The 15,146-nt window shown below is 42.6% G+C and overlaps 1 protein-coding gene across 1 annotated transcript in view; it reads left to right on the top strand.

Annotated features, from left to right (window-relative positions):
* Positions 1-447: 447 nt before the first annotated feature.
* REN (renin) overlaps positions 448-15,146 on the top strand; it is a 29,470-nt gene continuing 14,771 nt past the window's right edge. The window contains exons 1-5 of the mRNA XM_069074340.1: positions 448-551; positions 6,491-6,623; positions 7,559-7,682; positions 8,353-8,471; positions 9,903-10,099. Of these exons, the coding sequence (XP_068930441.1) occupies positions 478-551; positions 6,491-6,623; positions 7,559-7,682; positions 8,353-8,471; positions 9,903-10,099 (647 nt within the window). The 5' untranslated portion in view covers positions 448-477. The remainder of the gene's footprint in view (positions 552-6,490; positions 6,624-7,558; positions 7,683-8,352; positions 8,472-9,902; positions 10,100-15,146) is intronic.

The following is a 15,146-nucleotide window of genomic DNA, read 5'->3' as shown; positions in this document are numbered from 1 at the left end:
GATTAAACATATTTGGAGATCAAAAATTTGAGTGGCACAGCCACCCTGAATTGGGGATGGTTCTAAAATGCATTTAAACCTTCACATTCTTTTGTTCAGGAACTCAGGGTTTGGCTGGCTCCATATATGTATGTATTCAGCTAGCTTAAAAGGAATAAACAATATGGATTTACATATCAACTAGCCTATTTGCCTCCTTTAACCAAACTTTCAGGTCAACATCATCATGAAGGATTTGTACTGCTGACGTTGAATGGTGGTCTACTTTCCCACCACCCCTTTCACCTTGCTACACAAGACTCTGTACCCAGGGTTAGCCCACAGCTGGGAATTTATTACTCCTGTCCTATCACCTATAAATCAAATAAGATGAGGTTTCCAGCTATAATTCAGTGGTATATAAAAAGACATGAACCTTGGAAAAGAACAGGCAGTCTCAATCCCAGGTCAGACAGACAGACAGAGAGACAGAACGGAATGAATTGCTGGGAGCTCCTGCTGCTGGCCTGCTCCACTTGCTTCTTCAGTGTACCCAGTGATGCCTTACAAAGGTAATACCAAAGCCAAGAGGGTAGGAGGGGTGGGAAGGCTGGGCAGACTAACAGTTAGCAGGGGGGATAATGTGACCAAAGAACCTTGGGGAGAAGAGGGCTTTCCAGATGCCAAATAGGCTTTCCATCTGTTGTTCAGGAAGCAGAGTCAGGGGGCTCTTTCTGTCTAGGTAGGCAATGGGTCAATAAGCCAGTATAAAGAGCAGAAAGTTCCTAAGGCTGTAGATGATAAGTATAGAATAGTCAGTTTACCTGCACATGTTGACCATGTCAACTCTCCTCTCCCCTCACAAACCTGTGATGGTCTCCAGGGTCTTATAGATGGGGAAGCTGAGGCCCACAGAGAATAACAGATGCCCCTCACAATTACCTAGTACAGTTATGCAGCGTATCTACATAAATGACAAAATCAGGACTGATGATACCTGTGTGGCCAATTTCCACCAGGGTTTGGGGGAAAGAAACACCACTGATCTTGAGTCAGTGTCTTCAACCACAATGATCAGAATTGTAACATCAGTCAATCAACTAGCAAGCATCTTCAGATCCAATTCAATTCCACAATCAATCAATGATCTTTTATTTTTTTAGGAGTTTTCATTTTTATTTCATTTTATTTGCTTTTGGGGGAGGGGAAGGTAGGACAATTGAGGTTGAGTGACTTGCCCAAGGTCACATGGCTAGTTTTGTATTAAATGTCTGAGGCCGGATTTGAACTCAGGTCCTCCTGACTACAGGGCCGGTACTCTATTCACTGTGCCACCTAGCCTTTTATTAAGCACCTTTTTATTATGCACCAGGCACTGTGCTAAGTTCTAGGGTTACAAAGAAAGACTTGATCTTAATGTAGAATATAACTAACATTCTAATGTGGGGGGGGGGGGACAATATAAAAACATCTAGGGGTGTGTGTTTGTGTGTGTGTGTGTGTGTACATAGTACAGAGAAAGTATGTATGCAATGTAGATGAAAGATAATTTCAGTGGAAAGACACTAACAGTGAGGGAGATTGTGAAAGGTCTCTTGGAGAAAGTAGGATTTGAGCTGAATCTTGAAGTGGTATAAGAGAGTCCAGATGAATTATGCCAGCTTACACAGGGATAGCTAATTTTTTTTTCTGCTACTCACAAGCAGAGAAGGAGAAAAACTTCCAGCAAGGAGAGTCTTTGTGTATGGCCTCTCTGCCTACAGTGGGCAGCACAGGGTAAGAGTAGTATCCACATACCCTCAGAGCTCAAACTTCTATATTGTTTGAGACAAAAAGCCAGTAGGATTCCAATGGGAGACTGCCGTGTTATCTGTAGGACCAGTAAAGTGAGAGTATTTCTATATTACCTAATCAGGGCTGAGGAATAGGAAGCAGAGGAACAGAAATAAGGAATAGGGAAGTAGAGGACTTGGCCCTACTGGTACCATTCTAGTAAGAGTCTGAAAAGGGTCAATGCCCAATCCCTGGATTTATTAGCATCCTGGGGGCTGGGGCTGTACCAGGCAAACTTGTTTTTACCAATAGACAAAAGCCAAGGTGGAAGTGAATAGGGGAAATGCTCCAGGCATGTGGGAACAGTTAATGCAAAGCTGCAGTGTCTGGAGATGGACTGTCTTGTGTGAGGAACAACGAGAAAACAAATGTCACTTAATCTTAGAGCATGTTGAGGAGAGTTAAGGTATAAGAAGACTGGAAAGGTGGGAAGGGCCCAGGACCAGTGGTGGGGAAGCCTTAAGGCCACATGTGGACCCTCTAGGTCCTCAAGTGTGGCAGAACAGAACAAGAAGCTCTATGAAGTTTGTATTCAAAGGGCTATGCATGAGGACCTAGAGGGCCACATGTAGTCTCGAGGTCACAGGTTCCCCCCCCCAGCCCTGGTCCCCATCATGAAGGTCTTTGAAAGTCAAACAGAGAACTTTCTATTTAATCCTGGCTGGAAAAGAGAGTCCTTCTGAAGTTTATTCAGTTGGGAGGGTGATGTGGTATTTCACCAATGCAATACCCTTACATGTGGTCAGACTTTTGCTTTAGGAAAATTATTTTTGCAACCAAGTGGAGGATTATTGGAAGGAAAAGAGACTGGAGGCAGGGAGACCAAGTAGAAGGCTCCGTAAGCCTGACCCAGAGTGATGGCTGGGAGAGTGGAATGTGAATGGAGGGAAAGAGGAGAGGTCATAGAGGAGAGATGTTGTGAAGGTTTTAAACAACAAGATTTGATAAGAGATTGACTATGTAGAGTGAGTGCAAGAGAGGAATTAGGAATGGCGTTGAGGCTGTGATTCTGAGTGACTGCTTTGGACAGCATTGGGAAGTTCGAGAGCAGGCAGACTTCGGGGAAGGGAGGAAGAGAACGGGCTCTCTTTTGGACATATTGAGCTCTATGGAACATCCAGCTGGAGGGGTCCAATAGATATGTTGGACATGTGACATTGGAGGTCAGGAAAAATTTCAGAGCTAGATAAATGGACTTGAGAAGTGTCTGCATAGAGATGCCATCTGGATCTATAGGAGCTGATAAGATCACCGAGGTAGACAGCACATGGAGCCTCAGTCACCATCCACATTCATGGGCGTGACCTGGATGGAGATCTGTCACCAGACACCAAGAAGAGGTCAGACCCCTAGGAGAATGGAGCAGTGTCTGGAAAAATTAGGGAAGAGAGATTATCCCCAGGGGAAGAGGAGCAACCATAATTGTACTAACTCTGTGCTACTTGTAAAAACAAAAATGAAAAGAAAATGGTTCCTATCTTCAAAGAGGGGAGAAAGTTAGCCCTTCATTATAATTATCTATTTATTATAATTTATATATTATAATCATAATTTTTTTATAATTAAAGATCGAGAGTGAAAGCAGCAAAGGAGAGTTCACAATGCTCTGGGAATATTGGATAAGTGAAACTGACCCTGAGAGCAGTTAGATGGCATAAGGCATAGAGTGCCAGGCCTGGAGTGAAGAAGACTCATCCTCCTGAGTTCAAATCTGGCCTCAGATACTTACTAGCTGTGTGACCCAATGGACAAGTCACTTAACCCTATTTGCCTCAGTTTCCTCAACTGTAAAATTAGCTGGAAAAGAAAATGGTGAACTAGTCCAGTAGCTTTGCTGAGAAAACCCCAAATGGGGTCATGAAGATTCAGTCATGCTGTGTTGGAAGAAGGCTGAGGTACTGCCTTCAAGCAGTTTACATCTGGTTAAAGAAACTATCGGAGGTGTTCTAATAAATGTTTAACCACTGACTTTTGGTGGGGGAAATGTACCCTTGGGAGATGGTAATCTGCTTTTTTAACTTTCTTTAGTATAGACAATCAATTACCCCTGATTCGTAGCATTTGCATATTTCTGGGGTGTGAATGCTCACACTGAAAATTAACAATCAGCTCTTGTGAGTCAATTAGAGCTGGATCCAGTACACTCCTAGAAATAGTATGCAAGAAACCACTAAGAAGTAATTAAATTAAAAAACAAAAAACTAGGGGCCGCTAGGTGGCACGGTGAATAGAGCGCCAAGTTCACATCTGGCCTCAGACAGTTAACACAAAAACTAGCCATCTGATCTTGGGCAAGTCACTTAACCGCAATTGCCCTCCAAAAACAACAACAACAAAAAAAAAAACCCTACTGAGACAAACCTAGTGATCTGTCCAGGGAGTGAGCAAGATTCAGACTCAATTCCTGCTAGAGCTGGGGCAAGGCCTGGAAGGCTAGGAGGACTTTCAATAGGCAGAGAGAAAGTAGGCAGCATGCTGAATTCCAGATGAAGGAAATGTCATAAGCAAATTCTATAGGCTCCAAGAGCTGATTGTTAATTTTCAAGGAAAGCATTTACACCTCAGAAACTGGCAAAGCTACAGATCAGGGTTTGATTTATTATTTTGTTGATTGTCTAGACTTAAGAACTTGATGGAGAAAAATGTTAATAATGCAAGTTAAATTTAAAAGTGTGTCTTATGTATGGTCTCCACCCCTACTCCTGAGAATCAGTTGTTAAATATTTATCAGCACACCCCTGTGTGAATGTGTGTTTGGAGTTGAGGGGTATTTGGGGTTAAAATGTGAATTTGGGAGAAGTTAGAAATAAGGATCATCTTCAAATAGGAAGGACTCCTCTGTGAATGAGGAAAGTTTATAACCAAACTTACAGCAGGGTGATTTCTTGCATTATGTCCCAGCTGTGGAGGGGGGTGTGGGACAATTGCTGGTGTGACTGGTACAGTGGAAAGAAGGCAATGTATTTAGAATCAGAGCATAGTATCTGGGTTCAAATCTTACCTTGGATATGACCTTGGACAAGTCTCCTAAAATCAGTTTCCTGATCTTTAAAATAGAGTATTGGTCTGGGTGGCCTCCAAAACCCCTTCTGGTTAGTTCTAGATTTGTGACCCTTAGACTGTCCTGGCTGATGAATATGGCAGGTCAGGGAAGCAACATTGAAGTTGACTGTTTGGAGCAAACGCTTTTCATCAGAGCTCCCAGCAATGGAACTGCTGACTCTTCTCCACAAGGCCCCTCCATCACCTAGTTCGCTCAATGCCCATACACCCATCTTGACATCTGAGAGCCCACCAGCCAGAGCCTTAGAGCTGGGCTGCTGTGAGCATTGACTGCCACCTACCGCTCGCATGTAGCAGCACAGCTTCCTCAACCCCAGTCCCTGCTTTCTGGATAACCCTCCTCTCTTCCCCAAGTGCCCTTTAGACTTTTGCCTGGTTTGTTGTTGTTGTTTGGGGGGATTCTAGGAAATCACTGATTCTCAGAGTTGAGATTCCTAAAGCCCTCATTTTACAGATGAGGAAATTGAAGCCGAGAAAGGGTGTGACTTGGTTAAAATCACACTGGTCCTAAGTAGCAAAGTTGTAGTTTGAACCCGGGTCCTCTGATTCTAAATTCAGATCTGTTCCCACTGTACTATTACCCCTTCTTTATTGGGATTAGTTTATTCAGGCTGACTGGTGAGGGAGAGGGAAAGAGGAATGACTCACAAAACTTTTGTGAAGATAATTCCTTTATTAATGTCTAAGTGATGCTTTTGAACAAAGGGTCAGAGAAAATCCTCCTTTTAAACAAGTAAACGAAAACATTCAATACAGAAACCTTTCCGGTAATAATAATTATTATATGTATAACATAATAATATATAATATAACTATGATGATTGGCATTTATATAGTGCTTTAAGGTTTCAGAGTACTTTAGCTATATTGTCTCATTTAGTTCTCACATCTGTGTGAGGTATGTGCTATTATTATCCCCATTTTATGGACAGGAAGAGGTTAAATGATTTGCCCAGGATCACAAAGCTGGTAAGTATCTGGTAAGTAGGCTTTGAACTCAGAACTCCCTGACTTGAAGTCTAGCACTCTATCCATTATAACACCTAGCTAGTCCCCAGTGGCTACAGTACTCAGCCCTAATGGTGACTCATATCTCTGGAAGTGTTATATTTTGTTACCTTGTGAAGAAGCAGTCATAAGGGCAGTGCAGGTGAGTATATGGGGGTGGGAGGCATTGCAGCTTTCATCTCAATACAGAAAATGAAGCAGGGGGGATTTAGATTAAATGAGAGAAGAAAGTTCTTGAATAAGTGTCCCTAGAAGATTTTTAGATCAGAGGTGTCAAACTTCAATAGAGATTGATCCCTTGGGGCCATATTGTTGACTTAGAAAGCCACAATCATTATCTGTGTTTCATTAGAGTTTTATTTATTTTGTTAAACATTTCCCAATTACATTTTACTCTGGTTTAGGCAACACCACTCATGGCACCCCTCTCTTACAATTTCTCTGGAGGTCTTTAGAAACAGACCCAGTTTTCAAATGCCTGGATGGAGAGGTTAGGGGTAGTCTTGAGTCAGGGCAAGAGAATGAGCGAAATGATCTTAAGGAATTGGGTAGGGGACCTTGAGAGACTCTAATATTCTTGCTTTTTCTTTGCTCTATTCCTGGACAGGATTGTCCTCAAGAACATTAATTCAATCAAAAAAAGCATGAAGATCAGGGGCAAGGATTTGGGGGAGTTCAAGATGAAGGAGAAGTCAGATGTCGAGCAGCTGGCCCCTGTTACCCTCACCAGTTTTGAGGATGTAAGTCCACCAGTATCCGCCCTTTTCCTTTCCTCCCCACGGGCACAAATTCGACCAGAATGTCTGGAAGATATGAAGCAAGAGTTTAAAGTAGTTAAGAAATGTTTTCGTCAGTGAAATGATAGCAATAGAGGAAAATAATTAGAAAAGAAATAAAAGTTATGGAAGAAAGACAGGGAATTAACAGTTTGGCACAAAGGGTACAAAACCTCGCCCAAGCAACAAACTCCCTAAAAATCAGAACAGACAAAATAAAAGTCAATGACTTTGTGAGACAATAAGAAATAGCAAAGCAAAAATCAAAAGACAAAAAAAGAGAGGAAAATCTAAGGTATCTTGGCAAAAATGACTGAACTGGAAAAAAAGATCAAGGAGGAAAAAAACTGAGAATTTCTGCCATGACCAAAAAGAAAAAAAAAAAAGATCCTAGACATCATATTTTAAGAAATCTTAAAAGAAATTGTCTGGAGTTCTTAGAACCAGAGGCCAAAGTGGAAATAGAATCCAATGGTCACCTTTTGAAAGAAACCCCCAAATGAATACTTCTAGGAATATTATAATCAAAATCCAGAGCTTCTAGGTCAAAGGAAAAAATACTGCAAGCAGCCAAAAAGCAAGAATAACAACAACTCTTGTTTTTATAGCACTCTAAGGTTTATAATGTGCTTTTGGTTATTCTTAGTAGTATGTAGTACAAGTACTATGACTCCCGTTTTACAGAGGAAGAACCTAGGGCTCAACAAAGTTAATTGACTTGCCCAAGACCACACAGTTTTTGAGAGCTGGAATTTAGAAGCAGGACAGTTTCTCACACTTTCCAGTACACAGTTCTGCAGCATTTCAGAACTGAAGGAACTCTGAAGAGATCTAGTCTAATCTGCTTATTTTATAGATGAGAAAACTGAGGTCCGTGTGTCTTTTTTTCATCCCCTCAGACCCAGTATTATGGTGAGATCGATATTGGCAGCCCACCCCAAACCTTCAAAGTCGTTTTTGACACAGGCTCCGCTGACTTCTGGGTGCCCTCCAGCAAATGTAGCCTACTCTACACAGCATGTGGTAAGAGCCTAACCTTGAAGCACCAAGGTCCAGATTCTCCTGTCTAGAAGGTCAGATCTCGTACTCGCCCCTGAGCCTTTTCCCTCCTATCCTTCCATTTACCCATCCATGCTTTCAAAAGGAATGGAGATAATTCTCACTTTCTAGAAAGAGGAAATGAAAGCCCAGAGCTATCAGATTTGTGTACAGAGCTCAGGAGTCCTGACTCCCAGCTCCTTGTCCCTTGAGACAGAAAAGTCAAAATGATAACAAGGTGGGGACGGGGTTGGGAACAAAGAATCGGATCTGATACCCTGGGGAAGCACCTGGCCAACCTGAAGGACGCATGTCTGGGTCTTTCCCAGCCTGTGACTAGATAGAATTGCCAAGCCTCTCCTCCTCCTCCTCCTTATTTTGTCTCATGTCTTCAGGCTCCCGTTCTCAGTGCCCCGGCCCCAGTGCCTTAATGGTGCCATGCTATAACCCTCTCCCACTGACACCTAGACCAACCCCATTCTTAGCACTTGATCTCCATTCAAGGAGCTCTCAGGTCTTTAGCCTCTCTCTCTGACAATCTGTCAATCAACAAGTACTTACTGAGTGTCTATTGGGTACCTTCCATCTCCATTCCTGCCTTCTCTGCCCTACCTGGTTCCTTCCTCTAACACCTGGGTCTGTGTCTCTCTACCAGTGTTACACAAACAATATGACTCCTCCAAATCCTCCACTTACAAAGAGAATGGGAATGAATTCAGCATCTACTACGCATCTGGCCGAGTCAAGGGCTTCCTCAGCCAGGAAAGAGTGAATGTGAGTCCCTCCCAAGGAAAGAGTGCCCCCTCTACCAATTCAGGATCCTGGAGGAATCCTTGTGGGGAGGGGGAAATTTGAGGAGAGGGAACGGATGCAGACCTATTCTCAGAACCTAGGAAGACTGATAACAATAGGGTTCTGCTGCTTCTGTTTGGTCACTGGGGAGTAAGTAATACAGCCCATGTACCTATTATAGAAGAAGACTAAACTACTGACTCAAAAAGAAAATATTAATTATTTGCATGGTATTTCGCATGTAATTTGCATGGGATTCACTTAAGATCAAATTACCTAGAAGTTCTAGTTCATTCCTTGTCCTTTCCCTTTTGTGATATGATTTGAGAAGATAACAAATCTCTCTCCTACATATCTCTTCACTGTTTCTAAAAATCCCCACTATCCTCATCTCCTTAAAGACTTTGGGAGGGCACTAGAATTTTTAGTAGGCTGGGGCATCATATGAGCTTGGAGGGGTAAACCACAGGCCAACTAATGTCTTAGCAAAGACGGACTTATGTATGGATCCACCTACTGTCTCCTAGCTGAGAGGAAGGTCCTGGGAAATGGATCACAGGAAAGGAGAATTTTGGAGGGCAGACTTGGAGGAAAAGGAAATGGGTAAAATCTGAAGCTTCCACCAAACACCCTCTGGGTGCTTTGGTGCTGTGGCTAGGTGGGAGTCTTTGGGAGTGGAATGAAGGCATTAGGGATAGAGTAGGGAGAAGAGGATGCCGAAAGGAGGTGGAGAAGGAAGTGAAAGATAGACTAACAGGTCTGACTTATTCCACTATGGCCCAGAGTCCAACCTGCCCCTTTCTTCCTAGTGTTCCTCTAGGCCCTGATCTCTTGGGGTGACTTTAGGCCAGGTCATTCCTGAGGGCGAAGACCCAGCATAGCTTATACTGTGCAACCTACAGCTCCTTCAACATTTTGATCCAGGTGAAATCAGGTTTTGATGGATAGCACGGGCAGCCTGGAAGAGGACAGGAAGTCATAAAAGGGTGGTCTGGAGCCTAGGGAGCATGTAGGGAGTGATAAAGGGTTTAGATTGTCAGACAAACAAACCCACTGGGTGAGGGGAGTTATGGCCAGAGTGGGAGCTCTAGAATTTTAAAAAGCTGGGTTCAAATCTGAACTCTGGTGCTTATTGTGTGACCTTGGGCAAGTCATTTTATCTTCCAGGCTTCAGTTTCCTTATTTGTAAAATGAAGGGGTTAGACTAGATGACCTCAATACTTCCTTCAGATTCTAAACCTATCTTCCTACTATCAATTTCTCTTCTTTTCCCTCCCTAATTCCTCCAAATCTAACTCTCTGTGTCCCAAATCAGGGGCCAATATCCTGAATTATTGCAGCTCAATCCCAAACCTGGCTGTTCTGGAAATATGCCTGGCCTGCCTGACAGCTCTCTGATTTCCTTATCCATAGGTTGGAGGGATCAAAATAACCCAGTTGTTTGGTGAGGTCACAGTTATGCCCGTGCTCCCCTTTGGACTGGCCAGGTTTGATGGTGTCCTGGGCCTAGGCTACCCTACCCAGTCAGTGAGTGGAATCACTCCTGTCTTTGACAACATAATCTCCCAAGGAGTGCTGGAGAAAAATGTCTTCTCTGTCTACTACACCAGGTGAGGCTGTTCTTTTGGGAAGGGCTTCTAGAACCCAGGGGGGAGAAAGGAGGGAATTGTGCCTATGACTGACCCCTCTACTGGATTGAGATGGGCAGGAGGCCTCATTTCCAAAAGCCTGGGGGAAACCTCTGTGGAGTCCAGAGTTCCTCAGAGAGACAGTTGAACCTTTGACCCATGCTAATGGGAGGGCATCCCATAAGCCAAATGAGATATCATGGAAAAGTTATATTTATTTAGCTTGGGAAAACGTGGTTTTGTAAAATCACACAGGTACATGTGACTTAGCATTTGTCTAAGCTTTGCACTTTATAAAACACTTTATGCCCATCTATTTACCCCTTAGGTCACATTGTGAAATACACAGAGCATGGATTATTATCCTTATTTTATAGGTGAAAAAAATAGCAGTTCCTAGAGATAAAGCCAATTAGGATTATAAAATCTAGAAATGAAAAGGACCTTAGATCTAGTTCAAGGGTTCTTAAATTGGGGTCCATGAATCCCCAAGAATTCTGTAAAGAGGTTCCAGGAGATTCATGAACTTGGATGGAAAAAAATTTGTGTTTAGTTTAGTATTTCCTTCAATTATTCAAAAACATTATTCTAAGAAAGGGCCCTTAGGCTACACAGACTGTCAAAGGGGTCTAGGACACAAAAAGGTTAAAAATAACTGATCTAGTCCAGTAACCTCATTTTACTGATGAAGAAACTGAGGTCCTGAGAGGGAGAGTACCTTGTTATTGTTCTTCGATGGAGAACTATAGAATGAAGTGCTTGGCAGATAGTGTTTTGTGTGATCTTCACAACAGCTCAGTGAGGTAGATGTTATTATCCTTGCCCCATTTTACAGGTGAGGGCAGTGGGGTTCAGAGAGGATAGCTGTGACTTATCCCTAGTTAGACAGCTACCATGAGATGGTAGACTCATCGAACCATAGACTTGGAGCGGAAGAGGGACTTAGAGGTCATGGAGTCCAAGCCCTTCATTTTTTAGATGAGGTAACTGAGGCCAAAAGGTTAAGTAAGCTATTCAAGTTCACACAGGTTAAAGAGCAGAAGCAAGATTCATATTGAGAACATCTAGCTCCAAATCACATGTTCTTTCCACTATGGCATACTGCAGGGTAATAGCCAAAGCCAGTTCTCACCTGACTCGAGGTGGAGGGGTCTTTCTGTTACACCTCTTGAATTTGCCCAAGATCTCACAGTTGAGTAGAACTGGGATCCAAGCTCAGGTCCTCTGATTGCAAATCCAATCTTCTTTCCAGTGCACCTTATTGTCTTTCTTTACCCAAAGTCAGAACTAAAGCCCAGGTCTTTTGGCTCCAAGACTGGTGTTTACCTAAGTATATGGGGGAGATGTATATGGAAAAGACATTCCAGGAAGGGAAAATGTTGTGATTCTCTGTAATCTCTATAGATGTGTATGTGTGTGTGTATGTACATGAGAGGTGATATAAGATGGTGGGTAAGAGTGCTGACCTCTAAGTTGAAAGGCTTGGGTTTAAGCTCCCTCTTTGATACCTACTCTGACTTGGAGCTAATCACTTTCACCCCTCAGGGAGCACGGGGGGGGGGGCAGCTCTCTAAGACTGTAAGCAACCCACCAGTTGCCAATCTGCTTTGATAGAAGGATCTCTCTCCCCTCATCAGGAGCTCCCTAGGTTAATTAAATCACAGGTCTTTAATACATCTCCCCCACCACCACCAAAAAAAAAGGAAGAACTCAACAATATAGCCAAAGATTAACATGGTGTTTTACTGATAGGTGCTCAGTAAATATTCGGTGACCAAGTGTATATCCAGGGGTGGGGAACCTTTGGCCTCAAGGCCACATGTGAACCTCTAGGTCCTCAAGTGCAGCCTTTTGACTGAATCCAAATTTCACAGAACAAATCCCCTTAATAAAAGGATTTGTTCTGCAAAACTTTGACTCAGCATAAAGGGCACCAAGGACCTAGAAAGCCCCATGTGACCTCGAGGCTGATGGGTCCCCACCCCTGTTAAACAAATTCCTTTCCCTCTCTTGGCCTCACTTTCCTCCTCTGAAAGATGAGAGGTTTGTATTAGATGATCTTTGAGGTCCCTTATGACTATAACATTCTATAAATGACACAAAGACAGACATGTTGGGATATAAACCCACACAGACACACATAAACTTATGCAAGTATATAGCCATGTGAAGACCCAAATACTCTCTCAGACCAGTAGAGCTCTTTCCCCTTCCCATCGCCATTAATCATCATTGACATTTCCACCAAGTTCTGTTTACTGACATGGTATAGTGAATAGCGTACTGGGACTGTAATGGAAATGCCTGCCTACAGGACTTATTAACTTGGAGATTTAGGGCAAGTCATCAACTTTCTCTGAGACCTAGTCTCTTTATCTATAAAATGGAGATAATAAGAATTCTTGCATTGTAGAATTGTTGTGAGGAAAGCTTGATCAGTTGCAAAAATTTGAGGTTTTATGACCCAACTCACTGGAAATCTAAAGAAGGATAATAAAACATCCCAGAGAGCATTGAAGGCCTTTTAAGTACTAGCTAAAGAGATATTCTATATACACATAAGATCATAGATTTTTCAACTGGGAGGAATTTTAGAGATCATCTTTATAGGAATAGAGGTGGGGTTCCTGGACCAAGAAGGGATTTATGGACAGAATGGGAAAAAATCTTTATTTCAACATTATTGGTTGCCTTTGAAATCTTATGCATTTTATACATTTAAAAAACTTTTTTTGAGAAGGGATCCATTGGTTTTACCAGACTGCCCAATGCATCCATGATGCACAAAAAAGATTAAGGACCCCTAGTCTAGACTAAACATTTTATAGATGAGGATATTGAGTCACAGAAATGTTAAATGATTTACCCAAGTCCATACAGGTAGAAAGTAGAGCTAGGGTTAAACCCAAGTCTTCCACCTCCAAAGTTAGCATTTAAACATAGCTACTTAACAAGACCAGACAGCATATGGTAAAAGTGACGGTGGCAGTTAGGGGAAAGCAGTGTAGTAAGGTAAAAAAGAGCCCAAAGACTGCAATCAGAAAACCTGGGTTCTAATCCTGGCTTTGCTACTTACTTAAGTAACCTTGAAATAAGTTGTTGCTGTTTTTTTGAGGGGGGAAGGCAGGGCAATTGGGGTTAAGTGACTTGCCTAAGGTCATATAGCTAGTAAGCGGTAAGTGTCTGAGGCCAGATTTGAACCCAGGTCCTCCTGACTGCAGGGCTGGTACTCTATTCACTGTGCCTTCTAGCTGCTCCGAGATAAGTTTTTAACTTCTATGAACCTCAGTTTCCTCTTACATAAAATGGATAGATTATGAGATCCTTGAGTTTCCTTCCAATCCTAGATTCTATATATAGAATAACCATCAAGTAAAACTGAGGCCTTTGTAGAAGGTCTCCAGACACAAGAGAGATTAGACTTTGGCCCTGAAGGAAAGGTAGATTTTAGATAATAGGGGGAAGAAAACTTTGTTAAAAGAACTTTGAGGCAGAAAGGCATGTGCCATGTTGGGGGAAGGGCAGAAATAAGGTTGAGTAGAGAATTTGTTTTAGAGAATAGCAGGAGATAAGATTGAAGAGGAAAATGCTAAATATTAAAAGGCGAGCTAGGTGAAATTGCGGATTACTTTAAATGCTGTGATGAAGCGTTTGAACTTGGTCTCATGAATAAGGAGTGGATATTGATGGGTTTTGAACTGGGGGTGGGGGAAGAAGAAATCATGTATAGAAAGCTAATTTATTAGAAAATTAAACTGGCAGCTGCTCTGCCTGGGATGGATTGGAAGGGAGAGACACGAGAGGCAGGGAATGCAATTAAGAAGCTGTTAAGTAGTCTAGGGGTGTGATGATGAGGACCTGGACTGAGTGGCAGCAGTGGTAGTGGCAGTGGAAAGGGAGGAAGATGGATTCTGAAACATGGAAAAGAAAGACTCCAAAGGATATAATAATGACAGAAGGGGCAAAGAGAATTGTCAAGAATGACTCTTGGGTTTTTAGCATGGGTGAATGAGAGAGTAGTGATGTCCTGATAAGTAAGCAGTGAAATACAGAGATGGTGGACTAATATGGATAGAAAGATAATTAGTTTGGCTCTAGGCATATTGGAGAGACAGCATAGAGACAGACATAGGAGATAGAGAGCAAACTAGGAAGACCTGAGTTCATGTGCTGCCTCTGATATTTGTTGGCTTTGTGACCCTGGGAAAGCCACTTAACCACCCAGTCCTCTAGGCCACTGGTGTCAAACACAATCTCCCAAGCTGTCACAATACTCTAGAGCAGGGGTGGGGAACCTGTGGGCTTGAGGTTACATGTGGCCTTCTAGGTTCTCGGGTGTGACCTTTTGACTGAATCCAAGTTTCACAGAACAAATCCTTTTATTAAGGGGAGTTGTTCTATGACATTTGGATTCAGTCAAAGGCTTGCACTTGAGGACCTAGAGGGCCACATGTGGCCTCGAAGCCGCAGGTTTCCCACCCCTGGGCAAGATACTTACCTCATGCCCAAGTCAGTGTCACTCTATTACAAGTATTATTGTCCTGTTCTTCAGATGAGGGAACTGACATCCAAACATCACTTGCCCAGATTCTCTTTTGCTAACTAAGAGAGGCATAAAACTCTCTAGTTACCAAGGCATAGGAGGAAGAGAATTCTTTTAGTGAATAGCATCTGATCTTCTCTCAATCAATCAACGAGCATTTATTGAGGATTCTTCTATGTGCCAGGTACTGTTGTTGCTAGGCACTGGCTGCAGGTTCCCCCGCCCCCCTCCCCTCCAGTATAGTCCAACTGGATTAAAATATAATTAGGAAGTAGTTAACAAAACAAAAGACAGTAAAACATAGATAATGTTAACATGTGGTTTTCCAAGTCAGTATGCAACCCAAAGGGATCTTTATGTATGGCTCAGTGACCCTACTTATGTTTTAATTGCTCTAGATGGTTCACTAAGATTACAGAGAAGGCAGAGGGAGTTCCCTTACCCTGGAGATCTCTATAACAATGGAATTACAGTTCCTATCTCTAT

The sequence above is a fragment of the Petaurus breviceps genome, unplaced genomic scaffold (assembly GCF_028583685.1).
Source record: "Petaurus breviceps papuanus isolate PSGF00001 unplaced genomic scaffold, PetGlider_PUasm1.0 90895, whole genome shotgun sequence".
Lineage (NCBI taxonomy): Eukaryota > Metazoa > Chordata > Mammalia > Diprotodontia > Petauridae > Petaurus > Petaurus breviceps.
This window is presented reverse-complemented; position numbering and strand designations above follow the sequence as displayed.